This window comes from Quercus suber, unplaced genomic scaffold (genome assembly GCF_002906115.3).
Source record: "Quercus suber isolate HL8 unplaced genomic scaffold, Cork oak 2.0 scaffold_298, whole genome shotgun sequence".
Lineage (NCBI taxonomy): Eukaryota > Viridiplantae > Streptophyta > Magnoliopsida > Fagales > Fagaceae > Quercus > Quercus suber.
This window is the reverse complement of record NW_027069754.1, coordinates 542,243-555,183: the sequence shown is the minus strand read 5'-3', so window position 1 is coordinate 555,183 and position 12,941 is coordinate 542,243. Positions and strand designations below refer to the sequence as shown.

Here is a 12,941-nt window from a genome sequence, read left to right as displayed (position 1 = left end):
TCCGTCCGTGTCGGTTTCTGGTTGCGTAAAATTGCACCACAAGCTCTTTATCCTCAATTACTCATTAACATTGGTCGGCCGTCACATCAGATTCTATGCTATAGCTACATTTATCAGTCAAGACCACACATTTTAATGCCTCTAATGGGAGGGCATCCTCACTTTTTACTCTTTCTTTTATTTCAAAATTTCAAAATATGTGAATGATACTCGCGAACGTATCAATTATCATTCTTTTGGTTTTTCATGAACTTTAATTACCACACTGTGATACTAATTTTTTATCATTCAGTTCTTTGGAGTAGGACACTAGACCCACCTTTTCATGCTTTCTTTTATGTGGAATTGATTACTTTTTTCTAGTCGTGAAGCTAGAGAGATTAGGCACCGTTTTCATCTGGTGCTGGGCTCCACTAGGCTTATACCAAACCCCATCAATCATTTCTTAGGATTATATATATTTTAAAATAAAGTCTTATACCAAACCCCATCAATCATTTCTTAGGATTACATATATTTTTAAATAAAGTCTAGACTACAAAATTTTTTATAGTTTTTTACTATAACTGCAATGTGATAATGGTAAAATATGAATAGTAAAAAAAATTATAAAATAATGTAAAATTAATAGACAATCTATTATAATTTATTATTAAAATAACTATGTGTGGTACTAGAATTAATCACCATCCACTTTCTGTTAACATTTTCCGTTTAGACGTGTCACAGTATCTTGTCGTCCAAACCTTCTCTTCTGTTATATGGTAATTATTGTTCCCAAACCATCTGCGAGATGCTGAGCTGTTTCACATGTTCAGCATAATATGTATGCATAAAAGTTGAGTTTCATTCTTATCAAAAAAGAAAAAAAGAAAAAGTTGAGTTTCATTATTGCATTTGAATTTAAAAAACCAAAAACACTTTGCACGTTTTGTTTGATTATACATCAAAAACTTGCTACTATAATTAGAGCAGTGACATATACAGAGGTAGTAGGAGTAGTAGTAGTTCACACAGAAGCAGTCCTAACATGTTGAGGAACAACGATATGGAAGTTTTCACGAGGTCTTTTAGAGAAGAAGAAGACGATGAAGAAGCTCTCAAATGGGCTGCTTTAGAGAGACTGCCTACATATTCACGTATGAGGAAAGGTATGCTCACTAGTGCAGAGGGTCAAGCTAGAGAGATTGACATAAAGAGTCTTGGAATATTGGAGAGAAAAGCTTTGTTAGATAGGCTGGTGAAAATTGCAGAAGAAGATAATGAGAAGTTCCTGTTAAAGCTCAAGGACCGCATTGATCGGTGAGTTCCATCAATCTACATTTTTAATTTCACATCTTTGAATCATTTGTGTTCTTTGAATCATTTTTAAAGCATTTATGCTCTGTGTCTCTTCAGCTTTAAGAACATGGGTAGAATTAATATTAATAAGTCTCAGTCTTTATATTGTAAAAGAGATTTTGACTTTTTATTATTACTATTTTTTATGATAGAGATTTTGGCTTCTTGGATAATTTGATAGTTGGAAAAGGAGGACTTTTTTTGAGATAAAAGATAGAACTTTATTGAATTTAATCCAAAACCATTTACACCCGTATCAATGTATACCCTGTTCAGCCCCTTCCAGAACAGGGGAAGAGACTACCATACATTAATAGACAATAACACAATCCAGTCAAGCCGTGGTTTATATAACTTCCTCCATATTGGCCTTTCAGTGTTTTCTGTAGAGTGCTCAATCCGTGTCTGCTCCTTCATCCTAACAGCGATGCGATAGGCAGATTCACAGAGAATGAGTGAGACTGATTTTCTGTCCAAACCAATACATCCCGACCTGCTGTATTTTGTTGCAAAGGGATAGACATAATTTCCATTCGTGTCTTGTGTCCAAAGAGATCAAAAATCTTCTCCCTATCCCATTGCATTGTGTTGCTGTCTATCAAGTCCTTAACCTTGAGTCCCATCTGCTGCTCCCCCAAGAAGACCGGCCTATGAGAGAGCCACTTCTGTGTGGTTACTCCAATAGTATTACCAGCCCCAACTCTCCACCTGGAACCTTCCCAAATAATTTCCACTCTCATGTCTCCTTTGGAAACACTCGGTTGCTAATCGGTTATAATTATTTCATTCCAGAAATTTGATCTAAATTTATTTTCATCCTTGATATTTGAAAATTGTAAATTTTCCATAAATTTTTTTTGGCAAAATTATTGTTTTTATTCATAAGGTTTGCATTAAGTTCATTTTTTGTTCTTAAACTTCATTTTTTTTTTTCATCTTTAAACTATTGAAAACGGTACACATTCTATCTTTAAACTAAAATAATTAAATAAATTTTTTTTATTCCTAAACTTTTGAAAACAATTATTTTTTCATCCAAAACTTTGAAAAGATCTTTCGTATAATGCGTGTGACCAATAATTTTGTACCTCCTGTTTACCCATAGTCAATCTGATGCAATTTGAGGTTTAAGATGATAATTTAAATGAATTTTCTTATATTTAACTATCAATTAAAGAATGTATCTTTAACTTTCTATATTATAATTTTTATTTTAAATACATTCTTTTCATTTTTTTAGACTCAAAATGACTATTAAGTATTTTATTAAAGCATAATATATAATAAACTAAAAAAAAAAATTATTTACTCTAAATATCATGGGTGAAAATAGATTTAGGATGAAAAGAGAAAAAGAGTAATTTGATAATGAGTGATTGCTAAAAGATGAAAGACTTTTTTAAATGTGAGAGGGCAAAATATGGCTAGATGGATTTCTTCCATTTTTAGTTAGAGGTGTACCCTACTTTTCCAAATAAAAATGTCAATGAGTATGAGATATATTTTTACTTTAGATTGCTATACAAATATGGTATTTTATTATCTAAAAATGATTGGGTCTTCTTTTATTTGGAGGCCTTAGGCAATTGCCTAAATTGATTAAATGTAGAAACATTTTCAATAGTTTAATGACAAAATAAAATAAAAAGAAATTTTAGAGACAAAAAATGAACTTCAAGCAAAATTTAAGAACATAAATAATATTTTCCTCTAAATTTTAAACGTTTTAAAAGTATCAATTTCTTCCTTTCATCTAGGGTTATCCAGACCCAACTGGAGCCTGACAACCTGGCTAAACTGCCTGACGCTGACTCGATTTTGACCCGAACCGAAGGTCTAGTCGGTCGGCAGCGGGTTGAGTGGCGGGTTTTCATCTCCAAAACCCGAGCAACCCAAACCCGACCGGAGTTATAAAAAAATCCGGCCAAATCTGCAAAAACAAACCAAATTTGGCAAGATCTTGACCAGATTTGGTGAGATCTTGGCCAAATCCAGCTAGATTTGGTGGGATTTAGCCAAATCCGACCAAATCCCAGCAATTTTTAGTGAAAAAAATGGAGATTCCAGTGATAAAATGTAATTTTCGGGTTTCCCCAGTTTTTAGCAAATTTTTATAGTTTCCGGCAAAAATTCCAAATTCCAGTGATGCTTTTTTTTTTTTAAAGATTTCAATGCCTTTTTTTATTCTGGCAACCGACTCGGCCCGACCAACGCTCACCTTCACCTGAAACTGACTCAACCGATTTTTTTGGCGGTCGGTTTCGGGTTCCTCCGCCCTCCACCTAATGCCGACGGGTCAAGTCCGAGTTGGGTCCAAAACCGACTTGTTCCGACCCGTGGACAGCCCTACTTTCATCTATATGCCCTTAAAGACTTTTTTTAAATGGAAGAGGGCAAAAAATGGCTCCATGGATTTCTTCCATTTTTAGTTAGAGGTGTAGTGGTGTACCCTACTTTTCCAAATAAAAATGTCAATGAGTATGAGATATATTTTTACTTTTTTTTTTTTTTTTTGAGAAGGAGATTTATTTCTATACGAATATAGCGTTGTATTATCTAAAAATGATTGGGTCTTTTTTTATTTGGGGGGCCTTAGGCAATTGTCTAAATTAGTTAAATGTAGAAACATTTTCAATGAACTTCAAGCAAAATTTAGGAACATAAATAATATTTTCCCCAAAATTTTAAAAGTATTAGTTTCTTCCTTTCATCTATATGCCCTTAAATTTATATCAAACCAACTAAACTTTTTAACATTCCACATTAGCAACATGTCCACCACATATACAATTATTTGAACTTTAAATAGTAAATAGATGTAAAGGACAAAATTGACACCTTTCAAATTTCTTCTTAAAGAACAAAATTGGAACCTTTTTAAAATTTCAGATGAAGTTCAACTTGGACCATATTTTGGGAATGGAAAGTACATTTCGTTTTGTTTTGTTTTCCTTGGTCATTTTTGGGAGCCCTTTTATAATGTATTCATGTTGGTTTTGTTTCTTTGTTTGTTTTTTAACTTAAACTCAGAGTTGGACTTGAACTTCCAACTATTGAAGTTCGGTTTGAGCACCTAAATGTGGAGGCAGAAGTTTACATTGGAAGCAGAGCGTTACCTACAATATTCAACTTCTTTGTCAACATGTTAGAGGTAAATGAAGTTTGTAGATAGTTGTATCATCTAACTATGACTTTCATCTCTATATATAGTTATATACTCACTCTGAAATCTCTCTCCCATTCTCTTTCTCTAAGGGATTCTTAAATTATCTGCACATTCTTCCAAGTAGAAAGATAACTTTACCAATCCTTCGAGATGTTAGTGGCATCATCCAGCCTCAAAGGTGATTATATATAGTGTCAATGATATTAGATTACACTTTCCAAATGGTTCGTCTTCCATCTTGTTCATCCAATTCTCGCAGAATGACATTGCTTTTAGGCCCCCCAAGCTCTGGAAAGACCACATTACTATTGGCTTTGGCTGGAAAACTCAGTAAAGACTTAAAGGTAAGGAAGTTAAATATCAGATGAATTTACTTTATTTTGGGTAAAATTATCTGAATAAGAATTGTCGGCCTCATTTTGAGTGTTCTACTTTATGTTTCATCAATTGTAACTTGTCACAAGTCTATTTTTTTCTTCTTCTTATAATGTAGCCAAAATTTTTTTTTTTGATAAGTAGATAGTGGGAGGGGGGAGGCGTGGTTCAAACCACACACACATTGGACACTCCAAACGATGTTATAACCATTGAGCTATCACTTGAACCCCTAAAGTAGCCAAAATTGAAACAGAAACGGTAGTTTATGGAGTATAAAGTGGAACACCAAGAGTGGTAATGAGGACCGGATTTTAAAAATTATCTTATGATCTGATATGGTGATTAATGAACTTCAGTTTCTGGGAAGAGTTACGTACAATGGACATGGAATGGAAGAGTTTGTTCCACAGAGAACATCAGCCTATATAAGTCAACATGATCTTCACATAGGAGAAATGACAGTGAGAGAAACACTGGCTTTTGCAGCGAGATGTCAAGGGGTTGGACAACGTTATGGTCAGTTTAAACACCAACAATTTTAAGATTTTCTGTTTGGCCAAGGAGTTTCGAGGTTTTGAATTTAGAATTCCAAATTTTGAAAATTTTGCAGAGATATTGGCAGAATTATTAAGAAGAGAGAAGGCAGCAAATATTAAGCCAGATCCTGATATTGATATCTACATGAAGGTGACACAAACAGATTGTCCTTGAATTAATTGTTGACAGTCCATAAATTTGTAGTAATTATTGGAAAGGGGTGAACAGAACAATCTTCATTAGCCATTGCTAAAAAACTTGATAGCTTAAATTCTTCAGGCAGCAGCACTTGAAGGACTGGAGACCAGTATTGTTACCGATTATGTTATCAAGGTACCACCTTAAAATCCATCTAGGAGATATGCACAACAATGTGATTATCTGTACAATTTTAAGCTTTCTGCTTTTATGACATTGTAGATTTTGGGGCTTGAAGTCTGCGCTGATACTATAGTGGGGGATGAAATGTTAAGAGGTATTTCTGGTGGACAGAAAAAACGACTTACAACAGGTAATACATAAAACAAAACATTGCAGGTTTAACAACATTGCCCACTCATGTTGCCTACTAAAATTGAAACCCGTAAATTGTGATATGTACTTTAAGTTGATTCTTTGAAATTTCTGGTCAATATAAATATGATGTAGGGGAGATGCTGGTTGGACCAGCAAGGGCATTGTTCATGGATGAGATATCCACTGGCTTGGACAGCTCAACAACTTTTCAGATTGTAAATTCACTCAAGCAATCCCTCCGTATTCTCAATGGAACTGCAGTCATCTCTCTTCTCCAACCACCTCCAGAAACTTATGAACTATTCAATGATATAATTCTTCTCTCAGATGGCCAAATTGTGTATCAAGGTCCCCGTGAAAATGTGCTGGAGTTTTTTGAATATATGGGTTTCAAATGTCCCGAGAGGAAGGGAGTTGCCGACTTCTTACAAGAGGTACTTCTAGGTTTTTTTTTTTTTTATGTGCTGTAAAGTATTGGAAATTTTTTTAAAATGTTTTTTTTTTTTTGTTTTTTGTGGGGCTGCAATAGGTGACATCAAGGAAAGACCAAGAGCAGTACTGGGCAAATAAAGATGAGCCTTACAGGTTTGTTAATGTGGACGAATTTGCCAAAGCATTTCACTCATTTGATATTGGTTGCAAACTTGGTGACAAGCTTGCTACTCCATTTAACAAGTCCGAAGGCCACCCTGCTGTTTTAACCACTAAGAAGTATGGTGTTAGCAAGAAAGAGTTATTGAGAGCTTGTGTTAGTAGAGAATTCTTGCTTATGAGGAGGAACTCATTTGTCTACATCTTCAAAATGAGCCAAGTGAGTATTTAATCATTTAAATTTTCAATTTTGAGTAAAATTGGGAGGAATTAAGTTTCAGTATATTTCAATACTTGAATGAATTTGTAAAAATAATTTTTTTTTTAAGTTCATACTCCTCTTATCATAAAAAAACTGAAATTTTGTATAAACATCCTCCATAATGGTACAAAATACAATTTAAGCATTCGACATTTAAGTGATTACTCCTTATTGTTCCTTTTATTTTCTTGTATTTTCAGCTCACTCTCATAGCTTTTATAATGATGACCTTATTTCTACGAACTGAGATGCATCGAGATACAGTGACAGATGGTGGTATCTATTTGGGTGCTCTCTTTTTTACGGCCCTTGTAGCTATGTTTAATGGAATTTCAGAGCTCAATATGGCCATCATGAAACTTCCTGTCTTTTACAAGCAAAGAGAACTTTTCTTCTATCCCTCATGGGCTTACGCTACACCCACATGGATCCTCAAGATTCCAATAAACCTTGTAGAATCTGCCATTTGGGTGGTGATGACTTATTATGTAATAGGCTTTGATCCAGACATTCGAAGGTGGAAAAAAAAAGTGAAAGCAGCATAATTTAAATTTAAGTTTACATTTTGGTTTCAGATTCTGACCAAAGCTCCTAATGGCAGGTTTTTCAAACAGTACTTTTTAATCCTGTGCATTAACGTGATGGCATCTGGACTTTTCCGATTAATGGCTGCATTAGGAAGGGATGTGATTGTCGCTAACACAGTTGGGTCATTCGCTCTCCTTGTAGTGCAGGTTTTAGGAGGATTCATCATATCTCGAGGTGAAGTAATAAAATAAATAGATCCTGGTAATAAGTTTTCTATTCTTGATGCCAATTGGATATAAATTCTAATTTTATTTTCATTTTGCATCAGATAATGTGCCGAAATGGTGGTTGTGGGGTTATTGGATCTCCCCGCTGATGTATGGACAGAATGCTATAGCTGTGAATGAATTTCTAGGAAATAGTTGGAGACATGTAAGCATCCTTCTATAAATTTTTATGAAAGAAAAAAAAAAAAATTGGATAAAAGATTGATCAATAATTATGTGGAAATGTTTTTTATTGTAGGTGGCTCCTAATTCCTCAGAACAATTAGGAGTTTTGGTCTTGAAGTCTCGTGGGATTTTTCCACAAGCGGATTGGTATTGGATTGGAGTAGGAGCTTTGATTGGATATATTTTTCTGTTCAACTTCCTTTTCACTTTGGCTCTACAGTATCTCAGTCGTAAGTTCTATCTTCATATTTTGTCAAGTTCCGAAATTGGACTTACCTTTCTGATAAATGGATTACTTTGCTGCAGCATTTGGTAAGCCTCAGACAGTACCATCCAAAGAGGCCTTGACTGAGAGAAATGCTAATAGAGCTGGAGAGTTCATTGAGCTAGCATCTAGAGGAAAGAGCTTCCCTGGTGGGTCATTATGCTCCCAGATTCATGCTCTGTCTCTAACTTGTGGTATTTAAATTATAAATAATTACTGTGATAACAATACAGAACAAAGGGCTGAAGATCAAAGAAGTGTATCATCCAAGTCATTATCTACAAGAGTAGGCGGAATTGATGAAGCTTATCAAAATGGGAAGAGAGGAATGGTTCTTCCTTTTGAACCCCTATCACTTGCTTTCGATGAAATCAGATATGCTGTAGACATGCCACAGGTTCCTTCTATTTTCAATTTAGTTGCACCCTCAATGTACTTGGCAGGATATTTGTACTTAAATTCTCAAGTCAATACTATGTGTATAATCAGTGTTTTATTCATACATAATCTTGATTTTACACTTATCTTTTTCTCTAGAATTTCATAACCCTTTTCTACTTCAACGTATAGATTTTGTTGCTTCTCGTTATCCTATTAACTCCCATCAACAACAAACTTGAATATGTCATTTCAAATTATTCTGAAACCAAAAAATATTTTCACTTTTGTTGACATCCACGCAGGAAATGAAAACTCAAGGTATTCTTGAGGATAGGCTTGAACTACTAAAGGGTATAAGTGGAGCTTTCAGGCCAGGAGTCCTAACAGCTCTAATGGGTGTTAGTGGTGCTGGTAAGACCACTCTAATGGATGTCTTGGCAGGAAGGAAAACTAGCGGATATATCCAGGGTAGCATCACAATATCTGGCTACCCAAAGAAGCAAGAAACATTTGCTCGCATATCTGGATATTGCGAACAAACTGATATCCATTCTCCACACGTTACAGTCTATGAATCTTTATTATATTCTGCGTGGCTTCGGTTAGCCCCTGAGGTTGATTCTATAACAAGAAGGGTACCATTTCTAAATTTTCTTCCTTTTCTTTTATTGAGGGCACATTCCAGTAAACTTAAAAGTAACGACAGGCAAATGAGGGTTGTTCATTCTGATTTGACACCTACTAGGGCAAAGTTGAACAGATTCAAGATTAAAAAAACCAAAGAAATCTAATTTATGTTCAGTTATATTAGGATATTAGACTAAAGTTGTGGTTTTGAGCTGCAGATGTTCATCGAGGAAGTCATTGAGCTTGTGGAACTGACCTCATTAAGGGAGGCACTTGTTGGATTGCCCAATGTGAGTGGCCTCTCAACTGAGCAGCGCAAGAGGCTGACAATTGCAGTTGAGCTTGTTGCTAACCCATCTATAATATTCATGGATGAGCCAACCTCTGGCCTTGATGCTAGGGCAGCAGCAATAGTAATGAGGACAGTGAGGAACACTGTTGACACAGGACGAACAGTGGTTTGCACCATACATCAGCCAAGCATTGATATCTTTGATACCTTTGATGAGGTTTTTTTTTTTTTTTTTTAAAGTTGTGGTTTTGAGCTGCAGATGTTCATCGAGGAAGTCATTGAGCTTGTGGAACTGACCTCATTAAGGGAGGCACTTGTTGGATTGCCCAATGTGAGTGGCCTCTCAACTGAGCAGCGCAAGAGGCTGACAATTGCAGTTGAGCTTGTTGCTAACCCATCTATAATATTCATGGATGAGCCAACCTCTGGCCTTGATGCTAGGGCAGCAGCAATAGTAATGAGGACAGTGAGGAACACTGTTGACACAGGACGAACAGTGGTTTGCACCATACATCAGCCAAGCATTGATATCTTTGATACCTTTGATGAGGTTTTTTTTTTTTTTTTTGAACCCATACCTTTGATGAGGTTAGATACACACACACGTGTATATATATGTTTAAGGGCCATCTCTAACGGAATGGCTCAATGTTGCATTTCAGCTACTTCTTTTGAAAGTGGGAGGGGAGCAAATATATGCAGGTCCATTAGGCGGCCGCTCATCCCATCTGATTAAGTACTTTGAGGTGAGGCAAATAAACAATTGATACGTACATATCAACCCACTTTTGTGACATATATAGTTACCAAAATATTTGGATTTTGCTTCGTTAAGGAAATCAACGGAGTTCCTAAAATTAGAGATGGATATAATCCTGCAACTTGGATGTTGGAGGTTACTTCAATGGCACAAGAAACAGCTCTTGGTGTTAATTTCACTGATGTGTACAAGAACTCAGAACTACATAGGTAAAGCTTTCGTTACAACCTTTGTTTCATCTCTAGTCCAAAGAAACATTGGAAAAATTAAAGCATAACTTGAAACTTGATATATTTCCTCCCTAGTTTAATATGATAGTCCATCATGTCATCTATATCTATATATATCTAACAACTAAAGTGTAGAGTTTAATGTTACTACGCTCCTATTAAGACACATCATCAACCTATTTTTCAATATTTTCTCTCTTTTTTAATTATTTTTCTCCTTAATAATTTGCTACTTTACAATTACACTCTCTCCAACATTTATATTTACTTACTTTTACTTTTTTTTATCTTCCAACTATTCTTCATCTTCCTTTTATTTCGACTCTTCTTCTCACCTGTGGGTACCATAGGAGTGCTTCACACGTCCTAAGCCTGCTAGGCGTGTTTGGCATTCACTTAGGCATGCTTGGCAACCAATGGCATTCACCTAGGCATGTTTGGCATTCACCTAGGCATGCTTGGCATTCGAATAACTATAAACTAATGGTACACTATTTTCTTCGTTTCAAAACTTATAAGGCAGCAAGTAAGGGGGTTTTCTTTCGATGTGGGACTCTTAGGACACCATCCGAGGTGAATGCCAAGCATGCTGAGGTGAATGCAAAGCATGCCGAGGTGAATGAAAGGCCATCCGAGGACGGCCTAGGTGGTTGCCAAGCATGCCTAGGTGAATGCCAAGCACGCCTAGCAGGCCTAGGATGTGTGAAGCACTCCTATGATACCTACATCACCAATTTTTTTACTATAAAAATTTGTTATTTTCTATTTCATTCAATCTATATTTTGCTCATATAAAAAGGTGAATTTTTAGATTGATATGATTTGGTTATATTTTTTTTTTTTTTAATCTTTTTAATTTTATTTTCTTTGTTTATTATATGTTATCCTATGAAATTACAGAATGATTTAATGTTACTCTATTACATAGCATGACTTGGATAAATTTGGTGTTTACAACTATACATTTTCTTTTAAATATTTTTCTACTCTCTCACATTCTCTTCCAAAAAAAGGTGATTGTTCTCTCTCTCTCTCTCTCTATTATTAATTCTTTCTTGCAGTTCTATTTTAGATTGATGAATTATTTTATTTTATTTATTTATTTTTGTGTCTCTACTTTTGGATGATACATTTTGGTGGTGTGTTTTTTGAGTTATTTATCACATGTACTCTCTACCCCTCTTATAATTTTGGTTTTAGTTAATTTTTAGATATTTTAGAAGTGAGGTGATTATGTATTTGAATGTCTCTATAAATTATTTAAGTAATATCAATTGTAAATTTGTAATGATGTTTGGTTATCATGATAATCTTCTTAAGAGTATGAGAAATTCAAATAATTAATTTTGGAACTTAAAAATTTTAGTTGTAGAAAAAAAAAAAAAAAAAACCATAACATGACTTGGATAATTTTGGAAATTACAGAATGATTTAATGTTATTGTATTACATAGCATGACTTGGATAAATTTGATATTTACAACTATACATTTTCTTTTAAATATTCTTCTACTCATTTTCTTTTATATAATTTTGTTATTTGTCTCACATTCACTTCCAAAAAAGGTGATTGTTCTCTCTCTCTCTCTCTCTCTCTCTCTCTCTCTCTCTCTCTCTCTCTCTCTCTCTTTTATTTGACTAACTGCATGTTATTTCCACATTGGCCTACCCTTTTTTCTTCACCAATAAGTCAGCCACATAGAAAATTGTGGCAAAAGTTACGCATTTTTTTTTTTTTAATGTGGTACTGCATGTTAAAACATGTGATAAATATTATTACTGAATTTTCTCATGCTTATAAATCCTTTTCTATCGTATTGTGCAAGTTTTCACCCCTCTCTAAGTTCATCTGAGATTCCTGTTCTCCTCTATCTTCTGTTGCAGAAAAGCTTACAATTTGCTATGTTCACAAACATGTGCTACTTTTATATCTTTTTTTTTTTATAAAGTATTTATCTCAAAAATTCGTGTACACATAATTTCTTTTTCTACTTTTCATCTAAAACTTCAATTGCAATCAAGATTTAATAGTTTGTTTAGGTTTGTGCAATCAAAGTTTGAAGACATAAGTTGTTAGAGAACCCCACCTCCCTCTCGCTCGTTATCTACCTAAAAAACAAAAACAAATAAAATAATAAAAAATTTGTTAGAGACATAATTACATGTTGGTCTTGATACAAAATCCACCACGATAAGTGCAAAATCTACATTGACCTCATAGTAGACCCTCATACTATCTAGTGCTTAGTGCATTGGAAGGTGCAGACATATGACCAATTTTGGACATGTGTTCATATCATATCATATTTAGTGCACTAAAATACTAGATACAAGCCAAATCTCTTTCTTTTTATTTTTTTATTTTTTTATTTTTTTTTTGGTGGAGAGGGAGGATAAGCACCGCTTGAGTAAAGTGTTTCTTTTGAGATAGCATAACGATTTTGCAAATGGCCCAACCTGACCCAAATGGGCCAAGTTTTACCCAAATGGGTGTTGCCCAAATGGATGAGTTGGTTGGTTGTAATTAGTGTATAATAAAATTTATTTCAATAATGAATTCATATTAATGTGATATTGCACCTATCATAAAATAAGAATACAAAATTTAAAAGGAAT

At 34.5% G+C, this 12,941-nt stretch overlaps 1 protein-coding gene across 1 annotated transcript in view; it reads left to right on the top strand.

The window, feature by feature from the left end:
• Positions 1–722: 722 nt before the first annotated feature.
• Positions 723–12,941, top strand: part of LOC111982983 (pleiotropic drug resistance protein 1) — a 24,021-nt gene continuing 11,802 nt past the window's right edge. The window contains 20 exon segments of the mRNA XM_024014615.2: positions 723–1,302; positions 4,372–4,492; positions 4,597–4,685; positions 4,767–4,851; positions 5,242–5,401; positions 5,496–5,572; positions 5,702–5,755; positions 5,843–5,933; positions 6,071–6,372; positions 6,468–6,749; positions 6,992–7,308; positions 7,393–7,553; positions 7,648–7,751; positions 7,845–8,001; positions 8,078–8,185; positions 8,270–8,433; positions 8,720–9,052; positions 9,263–9,553; positions 9,999–10,082; positions 10,172–10,305. Of these exon segments, the coding sequence (XP_023870383.2) occupies positions 1,031–1,302; positions 4,372–4,492; positions 4,597–4,685; positions 4,767–4,851; positions 5,242–5,401; positions 5,496–5,572; positions 5,702–5,755; positions 5,843–5,933; positions 6,071–6,372; positions 6,468–6,749; positions 6,992–7,308; positions 7,393–7,553; positions 7,648–7,751; positions 7,845–8,001; positions 8,078–8,185; positions 8,270–8,433; positions 8,720–9,052; positions 9,263–9,553; positions 9,999–10,082; positions 10,172–10,305 (3,386 nt within the window). The 5' untranslated portion in view covers positions 723–1,030.